The sequence below is a fragment of the Neopsephotus bourkii genome, unplaced genomic scaffold (genome assembly GCF_033783945.1).
Source record: "Neopsephotus bourkii isolate Nb327-2 ecotype Australia unplaced genomic scaffold, CSIRO-AGI_Nbou_v1 NB_1825, whole genome shotgun sequence".
Lineage (NCBI taxonomy): Eukaryota > Metazoa > Chordata > Aves > Psittaciformes > Psittacidae > Neopsephotus > Neopsephotus bourkii.
Window position 1 is genome coordinate 404,623 of NW_026902298.1, and position 14,740 is coordinate 419,362.

The 14,740-nt window shown below is 45.1% G+C and overlaps 1 protein-coding gene across 12 annotated transcripts in view; it reads right to left on the minus strand.

Moving 5' to 3' along the window:
- The window catches only part of TENM4 (teneurin transmembrane protein 4), a 755,206-nt gene that overhangs the window by 73,455 nt on the left and 667,011 nt on the right, over positions 1 to 14,740 (minus strand). For all 12 annotated transcript variants that reach the window (XM_061343269.1, XM_061343268.1, XM_061343271.1 and 9 more), the window contains 2 exons: positions 11,444 to 11,563; positions 4,805 to 5,066 (listed from right to left, as the gene is read on the minus strand). In XM_061343269.1, coding sequence (XP_061199253.1) covers positions 4,805 to 5,066; positions 11,444 to 11,563 — 382 coding nt within the window. The remainder of the gene's footprint in view (positions 1 to 4,804; positions 5,067 to 11,443; positions 11,564 to 14,740) is intronic.

Consider the following 14,740-nt stretch of genomic DNA (forward strand, 5'->3'; position numbering starts at 1 on the left):
GTTACTTCATTTTCTCCTCCAGCAGTAAGTGTGGGTATATCTGTCTGTCTGACTGGGACAGTGATCTCACAGGTCTCTATTCCAGTACAGAGTTTCACAAAAGAGTGGACAAACAGCAGGGGAAGTTCTGTCTGCCTCTATTCTGCTTTCAGAACAGAGAGGTCTCAGTAAAGATGGGATTCTCAGCTAATTTACTTGCTAAAGTACAACCAGATATTAAAACTTCCTGCACTTGTAGCTGAAGCAATGAGGGAAACTCTCTGGAAGGCATCCCTGACCCCATTCAAACTATTGATAAAAAAGGGCATTTCTGTCTTAAGTCTTAGGGGAAATGTATTTAGTTGCCACTTCCCAGAAAATGCCACTCTTAGCTAAGCACCCAGCATGGACATCATCAGCACAAGCCAGGAACCTTTGGCAAAGTGTGAGAGATGAAGGTAGAAGCTTTGCAGTGAGCTGCAAAGGAAAATGTGGTCTAATAGTGGGATGTGTTGGAAGGTCACAATTGGCACTGTTCCCTCCTGTGCCACTTCTGATATTCTTTAGAGTGCTGGACCCTAAATGAATTGTGAAAATACTTCCCTACAATAAACAGCTTCCATAATATTAAGGGCATGGAGGCTCGAAGGCATGTAGGTCAAGAGATCCATCCATCCATCCTGTTATCCAAGCCATATGGCTCCTATACTCAACTCCTACATGGGAGCAGCAAACTGCCCTGGCATGACAAGTTGCTCACTCCCACAGGTTTTCTGCTTAGTGTTATCAGTAATGACAAATCTTGTTATCTGCCCCCTGAAAAGACCTCTTCAAAGCTATTACCCAAGGCCTAACACTTTTCAAGTGATAACTTACACCTTGGAGTGTTGCAGCACTTGACAAACGGACACATCCAGAAGTTAAAGCACTATTCCACTGTGCTCATAAATATTTACTTCCCCTAGTGCAGCCCTTTCAATTTACATATCTCAGTGCTTAGGAGGCTCCAAAATGACAGAACTGGGAAAAATCCAGTATTTCTGAAGTGTATTTTATGAGCTCAGCAACAAGCTGGGCTGGGACCAACGTCAACCAGAGACCAACTGAGCCAAGTTGCAGTAAAGGTGGTCCCTTGTATCAAATCTGTCTTCATATGTAATCCCTCTAGGAAAAAGCCAGGCAGAAATAATTGTCATGGAGTTACTATTTGCAGTGTCTGGTTCAAATCCCTGTCAGATATAATTATTCCATTCTGTCATGATCTGTCTCTGCTGTCTGCTATTCCAAAGGAAGGGTCAGCACTGCGGTACCAAGGCGCTGAGCAGCACAAGGGGCTGTGTTTAAAGACTTGAAGAGAGGATTCAAATGGTAATTCAGTTTATCCAAAGCGCATTTGTAGCTTGTAAGTAGTGATAAACTAGCAACAAAGCAGGGCATTGGTGGGGGGAATATAATCCAGTAGGACACTGGTGGGAGAAGAGGGGAAGAAGAAGCTTTAAAATACTAGGAGTGCACCAAAAAGTAACAACAGCTGAATTGTGCCCTTATTTCTATTTGATAATTGCTGTTTGGCCCAGATAAATGCACATGGTGCATCTGGAGTCCTGGTGAAAGATAAGGGCTCTTGGAATTCATTGAAGCCTAACCAATGTGATCTCTAAAAGTGGTCCTGCCACCAGGCTGGTCAGGAGGAGAACTGGTTCTTCAGGCTTACTAGGGATCTTCACAACTTCCCCATTTCCGTGTGCCCTTCACTGCTGGGTGTTGATCTATGGCTCTGTTAGCACCAATTCTTTCCCTTTTTGCATGAGACAATGTAGAAAACCTTATTTCTGTGTGTGGGTTACACATTTATCTTACAGTTTCTCTTTGCCCACCAGCAGACAAGGCAAGGAACAAGCTTTTCATCTAGTATGATGCACAGAAGGAATTGTGAGACAGAAAAGCTTTTAGGGTCTGATTCAGGGGCTCAACACAGACGTAGCACTTTCAAGATGTTCTATGGTATCTAAAGCCTCTGCAAGGGGATAAGAGATCTAACATGGAACTTCTTGAGACCTCTATGAAGCTACAGCCTGGAGGCCTGAAGGGACACATCAGAGGGTCTTAAATGGCACCAAATCTGCCTTTAGGCACCTGAGTCAAACACTTAAAATGCATTAGTTTGTCTTTTGATTGCATCCAGGTAGAGGATGCTGTTTGTTGGAGCGCATGAAGCTTCTGTCTGCTCACTTGTCAAAACCTCAGCCCTGCTTAGCACCTCCTCCCAGCCTTTTCCTCACATCTTTTGCACTTCACATTTCTCCACTGTGAACTGCCTATTATAAAATGCAGCTGCAGAAACTGTCATAGAGTCACAGAATCAATGAAGGGTTTGGGTTGGAGAGGACCTTAAAATCATCCAGTTCCAGCCCCCTGCCCTTCCACTAGACCAGGTTCCCCAAGGCCCATTCAGTTTGGCCTTGAACACTACCAGGGATGATCATTTAGGTTATTTTTTATAGCAGGTATATCCAGTATGGGAATGTAAAGTAGTCCATTTATAGACTGAAGTACTCTGCCATAAGTCAGATTGTGTTGTATATGTTGTATACTCCTACACCACAAACTCTGTTAGCCTTCAGCTTATACCTGAGGTCCAATACTGCTTTACTGAGGTTTTGGCTCAATCATTTGGCATGTGCAAAAAATACTGTTCATCATGCATGGGATTCATCTTATCTAAACTTGGCTAGGAGTCTCCTCTGAACTGTTCTTCTAGGGCTTTTCATGGCAAGCAGGCAGAGACAGGCTCTTCAGAAAGTTGGTGTGGCCACATTAGCTTAATAGTGGGATTCAATCCATTCTAAGGCATCTAAATTCAGATGCTGGCATGTAAGTGTGTGAAGTGATCTGGGCATCAATTACAGTCAATGGAGGTCTAACTGATACTATCAGTGGGAACCAGACACCTTCAAAATGGTCAGCTTAATTAGTCTGTAGGCTCTATTAATGATATTGATTAGGTTTCTGGCAGCTTTAATGGGAGCTTGGACATCTAGCACACATCCAGATGACTGCACATGAGCACCTTATTTAGGTGCCATAGTCTCAAAGTTACTCCCACTTAAGTCTTAATTGGATCCCATAAGTACAGGTGTTTGGTACAATTTGGGATGTCCAAGTTATCTGACATTCACAAGAGTTTGGCAGATATAATGCTGGACACTGATAGGGGAATCATCCTGGATTGGCAGTTGGGGCCAAGCAGGGTATCTGCAGGACATTTCAAATGGCACTAAACACCTATGATGAGGGTGGTGAGGTGCTGGCACAGGTTGGATGCTCCATCCCTGGCAGAGTTCAAGGCCAGGTTGGACATAGGGGCTTGGAGCAACCTGCTCTAGTAGAAGGTGGCCCCTGACAAGGGGTTGAAACTGGATGAGGTTTAAGGTCCCTTCAACACAAACCATTCTATGATTCTTTGACATGCTGAATGCTGGTATCTACAACCCACGGAAAACCATGCCAAATAAAGGAAAGCTTAAATACTGTTGCATTCATGTATTCCAACACAGGAACTGATTTTAAGGAAAATAATACTCTGCTCTCATAAGACCTCACTTGGAGTATTGTGTGTAGTTCTGGTGTCCTCAACATAAAAAGGACATGGAGCTGTTGGAAGTCCAGAGGAGGCCATGAGGATGCTCAGGGACTGGAGCACCTCCTGTATGGAGACAGGCTGAGAAAGTTGGGGCTGTTCAGCCTGGAGAAGAGAAGGCTGCATGGAGACCTCAGAGCAGCTTCCAGTGTCTGAAGGGGGCCTATAGGGATGCTGGGGAGGGACTCTTCATTAGGGACTGTAGTGGTAGGACAAGGGGTGATGGGTTAAAACTGAAACAGGGGAAGTTTAGATTGGATATAAGGAAGAAGTTCTTTACTGTGAGGGTGGTGAGGCACTGGAATGGGTTGCCCAGGGAAGCTGTGAATGCTCCATCCCTGGCGGTGTTCAAGGCCAGGTTGGACAGAGCCTTGGGTGCCATGGTTTAGTGAGGTGTCCCTGCCCATGGCAGGGGGTTGGATTATCTTAAGGTCCTTTCCAGCCCTAACTGTTCTGTGATTCTATGAAAATGGATAATTCAGTTGTTTGTCCTATTCAGTTTAAAACCCAGCTTTCTATTTGGCAAAATGCTTTGAATCAACAGCAGGTTGTTAAAAGTACTTTATCTGACTCACGCTTCCTTAAATAGGGAAAAAGGGGGATGATGGATTAAAAGTAACCCTCTTGCTTTGCTCCCAAATGTCAGGAAATGCAACCAAACCCCGGGTGCTCCGCAGGCTGGCTGTTGGCCAGCCATCTGCTGGCTGATTGCACATCTCAGCAGCTTTGGAGAGTGAGGGGATTGCCTTCAAACCCTGAGAAAGTTCACACCCGGTCCTCCACCGCTGGGCTCTGTAATGCCCAGTGCATGAAATCAGCTCCCCAGCAGAAGAAAGGCATTAGAGTATAAGTGACCCATCAGTCAAAGGGCTGCCCAAAGGCTTGATGTGGGTCACACGAGGGTCCCAGCCCACCTCCTGCAGATGAGAGGTGAAAGTAAAGCAGAGCCAAACGAGGTTTCTGCTGTTGGCCACAGTGCTTTGCTTCCATCTCTGAGGGATAAGGGAAAATAAACCTTCTGTGTGTGCTTGTGAGTGAGTGCTCCTGGCAAACATCTGAAGACGGTGCAACAAACATGGAATGCTTTTTAGGAAAGCAAGGGAATACTTGTGTTTGTTTTGCTCAAAGAAAGCAAAAGCAGCACAGAAAGGAGATTCTTTTCTCCTCGATTCAGATGGTTCATACCTGGATTTCAGGAACAATAGGACCTTTCTCCGAGCAGGAACTTGCAAATGCTGTTAGCGGAGATGGGGAGACCACAGGGTTGGGCCGGGCAAAGTTACTGAGGTCACAGCTTGGGATCTCATTCTCCTCGTGCCTCATGACGATGGTTTCCATCACGAAGAAGCGATCCCATGGCAGCCACAGCGTGTGCTCCTGGGTGATGAAGGGAGCCCGCTCAAAGTGCAGGATGATGGAGATCCCACCAATGGTCACGAGATCAAAGCTGTTTAAAGAGAGGGGATACTAAGTTAGCATTCCATAACACTAGTTATGGCACCAGTTAGCACCATCCCTTCTGTCTGTAACCATTCCCTAGCAAGGGTCCCCTGGAAAATCACTGCAAGAAACATTATTAACCACATCTCACAAGCCTAAAACCTACAGCCCACAGGCGCTTTAGTTGAGTAAAAGCAAGCTGCAGAGGCAGGAGTACAAACTCAGCTTCTTCGCATGTTGTCTTTGTGTATATTAAAACCATACCCATCCCTTTTCTGGAGACAAATGTTTATCTTTGTTAGTGTTTTTCTGGTGTTATTTGACCATACATTTGCTTTTCTTCTTTCTTTTTAAAGTATTTATCATCCAAACCCAGTCACAGATTGGATCAATTCACATGATGAAGGAAACCATTTGGAAAGTGGTTTTTCTGACCATATAAATTGGCTTGGCATCACTGCTAACCTGAATAATACCTAATGCAACCCAGGGAACATGTGGAACCCAGGCATGGACTAAGCTCAGTGTAGCAGGCACGGGAAAGAAAGGAACAACATGCAGGCCGCCTCTGTACCATAGCACTCAGTGTTGCCTTTTGTGACTCTTAAGCAATGAGAACAGGGCAAGATAATTCACTGCCCGTGGTCTGCAACTTCACCCTATGCTACCTCCAGCCAAAAGGGCTTTTCTGCTGGTGCTAGTGTTGGACAATATTACGGCAGAGCTCCAGCATGTTGTGAAAGGATGCTACCCTGATAAGGAAAATACTCATCCCTTGGATGTAAAGATGTTGGGATAAGGGTTAGGGCTTTTGCTTCATTTTGCATTCAAACTCCACATCTTGCCAGAGATGGAGATTGTCTGAATTACAAGATGCATCTAGTATGTATAGACTCAAAAAGGAAAGGGAGAAAGGAAGGGATTTCACCACAATGTGAAGATCTCCCTGTTTTCTTTGTTTTCCCTCTCAGTATCTATTCAGTGGCAATGCCAAAAGCGTGTTTCAGGCAAAGAAAGTTTTCCCATCCTTGCTTCTCACTTTCGATGCTTGGCGCTAATGTATGACAGTCACACAGCTTTGAAGCATGTGAACAGGCTTGCTGGCTTCAGCAGAGCTCCTCGTGCTCTTAAGTACCTCTCTGTGCATAGGAACTAGGATCTGAAAGCATCTGAAAGTGCCCCAAGCCAGACCCAATGCACCTTGCAATCACAAGGTATGAAAGAAGCTGAAAAAAGCATTTACAGTCATTTTTAAATGAATTATGAAGCTTTTAGATAGGCTGCAAAAATCCCAAAGGAACAACAAGGGGTCTGAACCGTTTCTCAAACCCAAAATCTGTCAAACAATCATACAAGAGCAAGCTATTTTTTGATGGCTGAGAGACTGAAGAACCGTTTAGTAAATGTAACAATGAAAAGCAAGTTATTCAGGAAACAATGTGAAATGGAGTCCATGGGAGGGAGTGGAAAGCATTGGAAAAAGCTAAAGACATGTTTATTCTATCACTCAAGTGGGGGCATCAGCTTCCCAGACCTATGGAGCTTGGCTCGCAGCAGCCTGATGGAGGAACGTGCCGGTCCTTGCCAGCAAAGCTGCTCAGCATTTGTACTTTGATGAGAACATTTTTAACAGTCAATTAGCATTTGGCAAAGCCTTCAGCTGGGAGGGAGAAGCTTGCTCTGCAGGAATCCGGGCACTGAAAGGGGCAACGGGAGGGAAGAAACAAGCAGTACAAATGATGCTCAACAAGTCTTTAGGCAAGTGGGAAGAGGGTTTTTTATCTGGAAATGCCTCCCTTTGCCTCCTTCATGAGAGGTTCTTGGCTCTGTAGAGCCTGGGGCAGGGATGGGAACCTTCCTGGGGGGGAAATGACCTTGCATCTCCTGCATCCCCAGAGCAGGATGCAGAAGGGAAAGCACCACCTCCACATCAGGCTCCAGCAGCTGTGAAAACAGACACAGGGCAGTGATTTTTTAAGCAGTGTCTGTTGTTATGAGCCTGTTGTTCCAGAGTGACAGGGCGAAGCTTTGAAGTTACCTTGATGAACTGAAGGAAAGCCTAAACCCCAAACCCAACAGAAAGCCCCAAACTGAAAACACCTTCCTCCCAGCTTCCTTTAGTGCAATTCGATTTAACGAGAGCATCTTGGGATTGAAGGAATGAGATAATTTCATTTCTGGTTTTGCTGCCGATCTCTGATGTCTTTTTTATCGCTCTGGAAACAAATCACACTTGTTGTACAGTCATATTGGTCTGTTTTGTTTAAAAGACTCTGGAGAGACAGGCCAAAGAATGAGATTCTGTCTTTATTGACCAAGCAGGCTCAAAGAAAAACACCCCACAGGAAAGCGTAACCCTTTCTCATCTCCTTGGCTCGGAGAGCTCATGGTTTTGGTCTGAGTTGCAGCATGCAATGGCAGATACACCACACTGAAAGAGTCTGGAGACTTTCCTGCTGTTACAAACACTGTGCCTTCAGCCATGGGAGACTGAGGACTTGCAGCCTTTATAAACTACAAATTGAAATCAAATTTGATTCAAATTTCATAAAATTTGAAGCTTTATGTGAAAAATAGGGTTTATAATCCAGTATGGATACTTTGATCCATCGATTAACTTTGCTTTACAGAGAGATGCATAAAATAGTGGTTTAAGAGTTGTCATTTTACCTTCATGCCTTGTTAATCTGACAAAAGGCTGTGTCCTGGTAATTAGGCTAAAATCATGTGCAAGCCTTGAAGTTATCAAAGCTCAGACTAAGTAATATGACTTAAATAGGACCATGGCAGAGGGGTTGGAACTTGATGATCTTAAGGTCCTTTCCAACCCTAACTATTCTATGATTCTATGATCCGGGTGGCTGTGCACTGGTATGGACTGGGGATGCATGGAGCCTGCTGCTGTAGCTCAGGTGAAACTCCTTCTTGCTTAAGAGCATCCCCTTCTTAAAACAAAGTGACTCCATCACATGAAAACTTCACTATGCAAAATCTGATGAGAAGTCTCGCGTTTTGATGGGTTTCAATTAATTTTCTGAATAGAGCACAATAGTCACTGGAATAGCAATAATTCTTTAGTTGATTTTGAAAGTGCTTTACAAATAGTATTTAATAAAGGCTGTAACAATCAGTAAGGAAGACGAGTGTTATCTCCCTTTCACAGGCTGGTTGGCTTGCCTAGGAAGGTTAAGAGATGCATCTAATGCTCCTCGCTACATCAGCAGGATTAGAAAGGAGGGATGTCGACATCCTTTTCTGCCCTGACAGTTTTAGTGTGAATGCTCTTAAATACTTGAAGGCAATATTTAGAAGACCTGGATTTTGGTGTTCTTTAAGAGAAAGGCTTTCACTTGTCCATTTATTACCTCCAAAGTACACTGCGTACTGTGGAGGTAATGATGCCAGAGACTCAGCACTGCAAAGGCACAATGCGTTGGACACTGGTCATGTACCAGATGTGCACAAGGGCTCTGCAGAAGCAGACTGGTTGGAAAGGAAGGTGAATAAAGTGAGCTGACACCATGCAGTCTGGGCTTACACTGACCGCCGGCAGCTGCTGACAGAAATCCCAGCTTTAGGATGAATCCCTCTGTGTTCCAGACTCCCTGCTCTAAGACAGCTGATATCGGTCATGTTCGTCATTCGGAGCTCAGTGGCTGTCAGCGACTGAGCCAGCAAACTGCAGCTCCTTGAAACTAATTTCACTCCTGAGGCTGGCAGCCAGCCGTGAGGAACCAGAGGTCCACTGAAGATGGGTGGAGCATACAGCTGCTCCAGCTGCATCTCTTCCTGCCCTGCTCAGCTGGAGGCTGTGAAGGACATGGCGTGAAAGAAACATCCCTAGTTTGAACTGCCAGTAGAATATAGAATCATAGAATCCTGAACTGGTTTGTGTTGGAAGGGACCCTAAAGCTCATTCAGTTCCAACCCCTGCCACAGGCAGGGACCCCTTCCACTAGAGCAGCTTGCTCCAAGCCCCTGTGTCCAACCTGGCCTTGAACACTGCCAGGGATGGGGCAGCCACAGCTTCTCTGGGCACCCTGTGCCAGCGCCTCAGCACTCTCACAGGGAAGAGCTTCTGCCTAAGAGCTCATCTCAGTCTCCCCTCGGGCAGGTTCAAGCCATTCCCCTTGGCCTGTCCCTACAGGCCCTTGTCCCAAGCCCCTCTCCACTTTTCCTGCAGCCCCTTTAGGCACTGAAGCTGCCCTAAGGTCTCCCCTTTAGGAGTCTTCTCTTCTCCAGGCTGCCCCAGCCCAGCTCTCTGAGCCTGGCTCCAGAGCAGAGCTGCTCCAGCCCTCGCAGCGTCTCCATGGCCTCCTCTGGAATCACTCCAACTACTCCACATCCTTCTTATGTTGAGGATGCAGAGACAGATGCAGTAGGGGGGATTTGCCTTTCGCCACCCAGGAACTAGAAAGAAATTGTTTTTCATCTATTAGAAAGGCCTGGAGCTTGGACATCAGCGCTCGCCTCCCTGCCCTGTCCGTGTTTGGCTTACTTGTATGTTTTAGATAAAGCCCCTCTGTGCTAGGCACAGCACAACTGCAAAGCAAAGAGGCAACCTTTTCCAAAGGAGATCACTAGTTTTCCTGGGATGACTCTTTATTACCCGGATTTCACTGTCATGTCATCCCAGAGGTGGAGCATCACTCGGAAATCCTCCCAGTCACCATCAGTAGGTTCAAACACCCCTGAGCATGAACAAGGCAGCATTAAGCACACATTACTAGCATATGTTCCTCTCTTTCATTATAATTCTATCATCTTTGGCCAAATCAAACCTTTAACGAAAGTCACAGAACCACAGAATCCCAGACTGGTTTGGGTTGGAAAGGACCTTAAGATCATCCAGTTCCAACCCCCTGCCACGGATCAGAGAGGTGCTAACATCTAAGTCCTCTCTCAAGTGCTGGTGGTTCGTAGTGAATGCATAGAGCACGTGCAGCTGGATCCCCTTATGTTCCAGCTTTTGTTCTTAAAAGAAAGGGACCCAATTAGCACTGACAGACAAAAGATAAGATGAAAGACATTCCCAATTTGCAATGCTTTTGTTTTGGTTGAACGTGATTGCTCAGATTTTAAGCACTTGCCTCCAACACAACCGTAATCTTAATGACTTCTTCCTAATCATTTCAACATGAATTAGCAGGAATAGAGCTGTTGGGAGCAGGAGACATCTTTTCTTTATGTGTATAGGCACTGCATTGCCCATTTGTTGGCTAAAGATGTTTGGTGTTATCACAAGGTTAATAATAATAATAATAATAATAATAATAATAATAATGGCTGTTTCAGTTGGAAGGGACCTATAATGATCTGACCAATTCAGGGCTGACCCAGTTAAAACATGTTATTAAGTCTAAATACCTCTTAAACAGACAGGTTTAGAGCATCAACTACCTCTCTAGGAAACCTCTTCCAGTGTTTGACTACACTCTTGGTGAAGAAATGTTTCCTTCTGTCCAGTCTAAACCATCCTCTGGAGCAGCTTTATATCATTACAACACTTCCTATCACTGGATACCAGGGATCAGCAGCTCTCTCTCCACTTCCCCTCTTCAGGAGGCTGTGAGAGCAATGAGGTCACCCCTCAGTCCCCATTTCTCCAACCTAGACAAACCCAAAGTCTTCAACCACTCCCCATAGGACATTCCTGCCAGTCCTTTCACCAGCTTTGTTGCCCTCCTCTGGATGCATTCATGGACCTTCACATCCTTCTTAAATGGTGGGTCCCAGAACTGCACACAGTGCTCAACGTGAGGCCACACCAGTGCTGAATACAGTGGGAAAATCCCCTCTTTTGACCACTTGGTTAAGCCGTGCTTGATGCACCCCAGGATGTGGTTTGCCCTCTTGGCTACCAAGGCACACTGCTGGATCCTATAGAGCCTGCTGCTGACCAGCATCCTCAGATCCCTTCCTGCACTTCTGCTATCTGGCCATTCCCCTCCCAGTTTATACTTGTGTCTGCTGTTATTCCATTGTAGGTGCAGAATCTGGCCTTTTGACTTGTTAATGTAATCCCATTAGCCACAGTCCAATGCTCCAATCTACCCAGATCCCTCTGCAAGGCCTCTTGTCCCTCAAGAGAGGCAACAGCACCTCCAGTTTGATATCATCAGCAATGGTGCTGATGGTGCATTCGACTGCTGCATCCAGATCTTTCATGAACACATTGAACAGGTCCTAGATTGAACCCCGAGGTTCAAGGAACACCAGGAACACCATTTGTGACCAGTTGCCAGCCCAGTAACAATAATGCATTGACATCTTCAAAAGGCATCAGCAATAAATGTGCTCTTGGAAGGAGTTTCTCTTCAGTGGTGATGATAATAATGCTGTAACTGGTGCTTGAACACTGTAAATCCTATAAAGACATCATACCTGCCGTCTTGTCTGCTGATTGTGTATCCAAACAGAGGATTGTTGACAAAGCTGATGTTCACTCCAACCAGAGGGGTCCCATCTGCCGTCATCACCTGGCCTCGAATCACACATGCGTGTCTGCAAGAAGAAAAATGATGATAAATACTAAGTTTTTTGGCAAAGTCGGGTTTTCCTCTACTTTTATGGCTGGAAATTCCTATGGATTAGAAAGCCCAGGCCTTTATGCCCTGGAAAGCTGGGAGACACGCTGTACCTCTTGATGGTGGGATGCTGCTTTTGGAGACCATTAGGAGTTATGTATGAACATTCAATACCTAAAATGAAGTTAATTTTTACTCTACTCTTTAAAAGCAACTGCTGCAGCACACACTTCATTAACTCTGGACTTCTGTAGGAGTCACAACATGACACTGGAGTTTGCTACAACCAACCAAGTTTCTTGACAATATTGCCCTAATTAAAGGCAAAGCACTTTTAAAACCCAAGAGAATAGAAACCTACCAAGAACTTCATGGATATATTGAAGGCACAAAAGCCACAGGAGCATCCTGACCAAGGCTTGACAGCTCATTTCTTCCACACTTGGGAAAACCACGACAGATCATTTGCTAGGTTCAGACAGCTTCCTATGAACTGCTTGGGGAATGCTGACAGGAAGGGCTTTTTCTTCCCAAGTTTGGTAGATTGCACTGTTTTATGGGCTCCAACTACTCCAATTACTCTATGCTCTGTAATGTGCTCTTTTATCTAAGGGTTCCAAGGACCTTTACAAACATTGATGAATACTGCAAGATAGGTATTCTACAGAGAGAGGAAATAAAGCACAGTGATTTTCAGTTGTCCAAGGTCAGTCAGGAAATCTACAGTAAAGCCAAAGATAGATTTCCTAGGTTCTTATTCCAAAGGCTGTTTCCAGAGCTCTAAGTCATTGCTACTTCAGGAGCTTCCTACAAAGACAAAGCATTACATGCCCAGGAGAGCATCTGAACCCAGTTTTTAGCTGAAGGTAACTATTTCTCTGAGCAATACCATCAAATTGTGGTGTCAGTGTGCCAACAGGAGCCAGTGAATGATTCTCCTCACTGCTGTCCTGCTGGAGAGCAGGGATTGAAAGCCAATGTTTCTACAGGTGCAGGACCAGATCTCAGCTAGAGTAAATCATCCCACCTGCACACGCTGTCTACCTGCTTGAAGTGAGAAATGTCACTTTACTGCTTCACCGAGGATGGTATCTGCAGTGGTGTGTAAAGCTGGTTTCACAAACACGGATCACCACGGAAAGATCAAGTGATTTTCTTACACACCACCTAAAAACTTAATATTGTATAACACAAGGAGAATAAGCTTAATTTTTGTTTAATAGTATTTGTATATTCCACAGCACAGGAAACCATTTGTCAGGGTGTCTTAAACAAAACTCCTACTGATCTAAGCAGGGAGCTCCAATATTAACAAAACTACTCAAAGCATTACCAGAATGTGAGAGCAATCTAAATCATAACTGGATCCATACAGTTATAGAATCCTGGACTGGTTTGGGTTGGAAGGGACCTTAAAGCTCATCCAGTTTCAACCCCTGCCACAGGCAGGGACACCTTCCACTGGAGCAGCTTGCTCCAAGCCCCTGTGTCCAACCTGGCCTTGAACACTGCCAGGGATGGGGCAGCCACAGCTTCTCTGGGCACCCTGTGCCAGCGCCTCAGCACCCTCACAGGGAAGAGCTTCTTTACATCTAATCTAGATATCCCCTTTTAAAGCTTGAACCCGTTCCTTGTCCTATCACTACAGTTCCTTATGAAGGGACTTGGAGCAACCTGATCTAGTGGAAGTTGTCCCTGCCCGTGGCTTGAACTGGATGAGCTTTAAGGTCCTTTCCAACCCTAATCATTATGGGATTCTTTCTATGATTCTATATCCTTTTCCATCCTTAGAGAGACCTGAGGAAGGGTTGGAAACTGCTTTCTCTCAGCTCCTCATCAAATAGCTGCGTATTTGTGAAAGACAAGGAATCACAAGAAACAGGTTGTTCCTTGACGACTAAGTCTCAGGCAGGAGGGACATGGTATTCTGGATGACTGACAGCATATTCAAGCCAACACTGGGACTATGAATGCTTTAGAATACTTGGGAGACCAGATCATACATGTTTGTGAACCCAAAAGGAACACTTCCACCTGGTATTTTCTCCTTCCAAGAGTTAAAAACAAGCAAAGGAAAGAAACACAACATGTTGCAGGTGTCTCTCCTGCTGTCCTACACAGAACACATGTTCAAGCAGTTGCAAACTTCTAAGCAATACTACAAGTACATTGGCCTAGATCCTCAGCTCACGTTAATGGAAGAATGTGCTTTGTATCAGCAAGCATCTGGTCTATTACATATCACAGACAACTATTTCTACAACAACAATCACCAGCACAACATGGACAAAGAAAGAGCTTCCTCTTGCCTTGGCAGCTGCAACAAGTACATTTGAATTCCCACCTTCCAGGAGGAGACTCAGTTCCCATTCTAGACGATGCTTCACAGCACTGTGCTCCAACTGCATTAGCACATCTACATGCTCCCTAGCTCAGAGGACACTGGCATCTCTTCTTAGAGAAACAAGCCCAGCTGCATCCAGCATTCCCACGAGGACTATAACAATAGCTTTATTTACATGCTGTAAGGAAAGCTGCTCCCGCAAAGGGGACATCTCTCCCAAACCACAGTGATAAAACAAAGATGGAGCAACATGCGCGGATCTGAATTCAGTTAAAAGCAGGTGGGGTGGAAACTGGAGGCAAACCACGCTCTCTGATTAGAGCCTCAAACCTCCTCCTTCCCTGGGTGTCAAAAGTTGCTCCATTTGGGAAAACGCAGTTAACACAGTGAGCTGGAAGCAGCTGGTTGCTCCAGTATCAACGTGTCCTTTCTGGAGGCAAGATCGACTATCCACAATGCACCAAGCCCCCCAGGAACCTGGTTAATGCTAATTTAGTCAGGCATTTCCTTCAGAAGACCTTGGTCTAAATGCAATTACACTACAAACAAGTGAAGTGGTGCTGCTAAGATGCTCAGATCCCAATACATTTACATGAAATTAGCTCTCATGTTGATAGAAGAGATTTATTCCATCAGTCCAGCCCTGCCAGTTCAGTGTTTTCTGCACTTGAACTGAATTTCTTGTAGCTGGAGCCTCATCTTCCCATTGAATTATTAACAGATTCCCTCTATTGCTTCCATTTTTGGCCTTTTTTAGGTTTGGTTTTGTTTCCCTCTCTGTTCTTACATAAGGTTGTGTGGATTCTTGCT